Source organism: Plecotus auritus (assembly GCF_963455305.1).
Source record: "Plecotus auritus genome assembly, chromosome: 3".
In the NCBI taxonomy this organism is placed as follows: domain Eukaryota; kingdom Metazoa; phylum Chordata; class Mammalia; order Chiroptera; family Vespertilionidae; genus Plecotus; species Plecotus auritus.
The window spans coordinates 171891609-171893532 of NC_137772.1; the positions used below are offsets into that span (position 1 = coordinate 171891609).

Genomic DNA, 1924 nt, shown 5'->3' on the forward strand with positions numbered 1-1924 from the left:
TCATTTCTTTGAGAAAAAAATAACCCTGTGGATCATACTCATGAAGGCTTTTTTCACTTGTTGGTTCCGTAAAGTGTAGATGAAAGGGTTCAAAAGTGGTGCAACTGAAATATAGAGCACGGAAATTCCCTTGGAAGAAGTTATCTTTTGTTTGATTGATGAATTAATATACATGAAAATACAGCTGCCATAAGAAAGGGATATCACAATCATGTGAGAAGAACATGTCGAAAAAGCTTTTTTCCTCTGACTAGTTGAAGGGAATTTTAAAATGGTCAAGGCAATAAAGGCATATGATATTATCACCATTATCAATGTGATCACAAGTGTCACCAAAGCAGAGATGAGTCCCATCATCTCAATAATCCGTGTGTCTGTGCAGGAGATCTGCATAAGAGGAATAGAATCACAGTAGAAATGCTCAATAATATTGGAGGCACAGAAGTCAAGGTCCAGGCCTAAGATGAGTGGTGGAAAGATGACCAAAAATCCAGCAAGCCAACAACTGAGGACAAGCTGTGTGCAGATTTTATTGCTCATGATGACTGTGTAATGCAGGGGCTTACAGATGGCAACATAGCGGTCATAGGACATAGCTGCCAGCAAGTAAAATTCAGATGCTCCAAAAAGGAAGACAAAAAACAACTGAGTGACACAACAATTATAGGAAATGGTTTTGTCCCCTGTTGCAGTAGTAAGCAAAAATTTAGGAATGCATGTACTAGTATAGGAAATTTCTAAGAAGGAAAAATTCCGAAGGAAAAAATACATGGGGGTCTTGAGGTGAATATCCACCAGGGTGAGTGTGATGATGATCAGATTGCCAGTGATGCTTAGCATGTAAGTGAGAAGCAGGAAGATGAATAACACAACTTTCCATTGTGGGTCATCAGTCAAACCTGCTAGGATAAACACTGTCACTGCCGTATTATTTCCCATTACTATACTTGCTATATCTGAATAGGGACAAAGAAGAAAATGATGGTCCCAATGGAAAAATAACCATGACAACTAGTGTCGAAAGTAAAGTTAGCAAAATGATGTTTCAGATAGAAAAATACATTGCTCTTTTATGTTTTAAAAATGGGTGTTGGCAGGGAAAAAAAGTAGTTAAAACTGTAGTTTGAAATTGTACTAGAGAATAACCTATATAGCAATAGTAATTGTTGATTGTTTTTGTGTGGGTAAATTAGAGGGATTAGAGAGATTTTCAAAGCATAGGAAAATTTGTTTTTTTTCCTCTTGTTAATATTCAAGGGTCAGGATGGCATGCCATTTCCTGTCTGAATAAAGAAATTTTCATCCTAGAACCAAAATGATGTCACTACAAGCTCATAATTTGCCACCCACACACATGTACCACAAACCTAGGCAACATCAATAAACAAGGCTTGTATACATTTACAATTTACTCAACTAAGCAAATTCAAATGCCTGATTCTTGTCCCATTTATTTTCATGGTTAATGATATCTAATTCCAGGTAAGTGATTAGGAGGTGTTGGGGAAAATAATTCGGTTCTCAATAGTATGTCCATCCCCTCAATCTCTGTTGCAAACCAGCACTTACCAAATTGTACCCCAAAACAAAATCAGCAAGAACAGTCTGGTAATGTCAGTCTGTGTAAGAAAAAAACTGCTAATTTGTGAGAATAAGTAATATAAAAGCTGAGAGAAATAGCCCATGTTGTGTAGGTCAGTTGGTTAAAGTGTTATCCTAATACACCAAGGTTGGGGGTTCAGTTCCCAGTCAGGGCACATAGAAGAATCAACCAAGGAATGAATAAATAAGAGGAACAACAAATCAAAGTTACTTTCTCTTAAAACAATTTTTAAAAGTTTAATTTAAAAAGATGCAGAGATAAGCATATAAATATGCATTCATTAAATCATACGAGATGAAAAGAGTAAAGAGAAAGATAAGA

General features: G+C 36.1%; 1 protein-coding gene across 1 annotated transcript; it reads right to left on the reverse strand.

The window, feature by feature from the left end:
• On the reverse strand, nucleotides 1–939 carry LOC308245264 (olfactory receptor 6C75-like; the record flags this gene model as incomplete). The annotated part of the gene is made up of 1 exon (XM_080662223.1): nucleotides 1–939. One exon carries the CDS (start codon nucleotides 937–939, stop codon nucleotides 1–3), a length of 939 nt encoding a protein of 312 aa, XP_080518349.1.
• Nucleotides 940–1924: the final 985 nt, after the last annotated feature.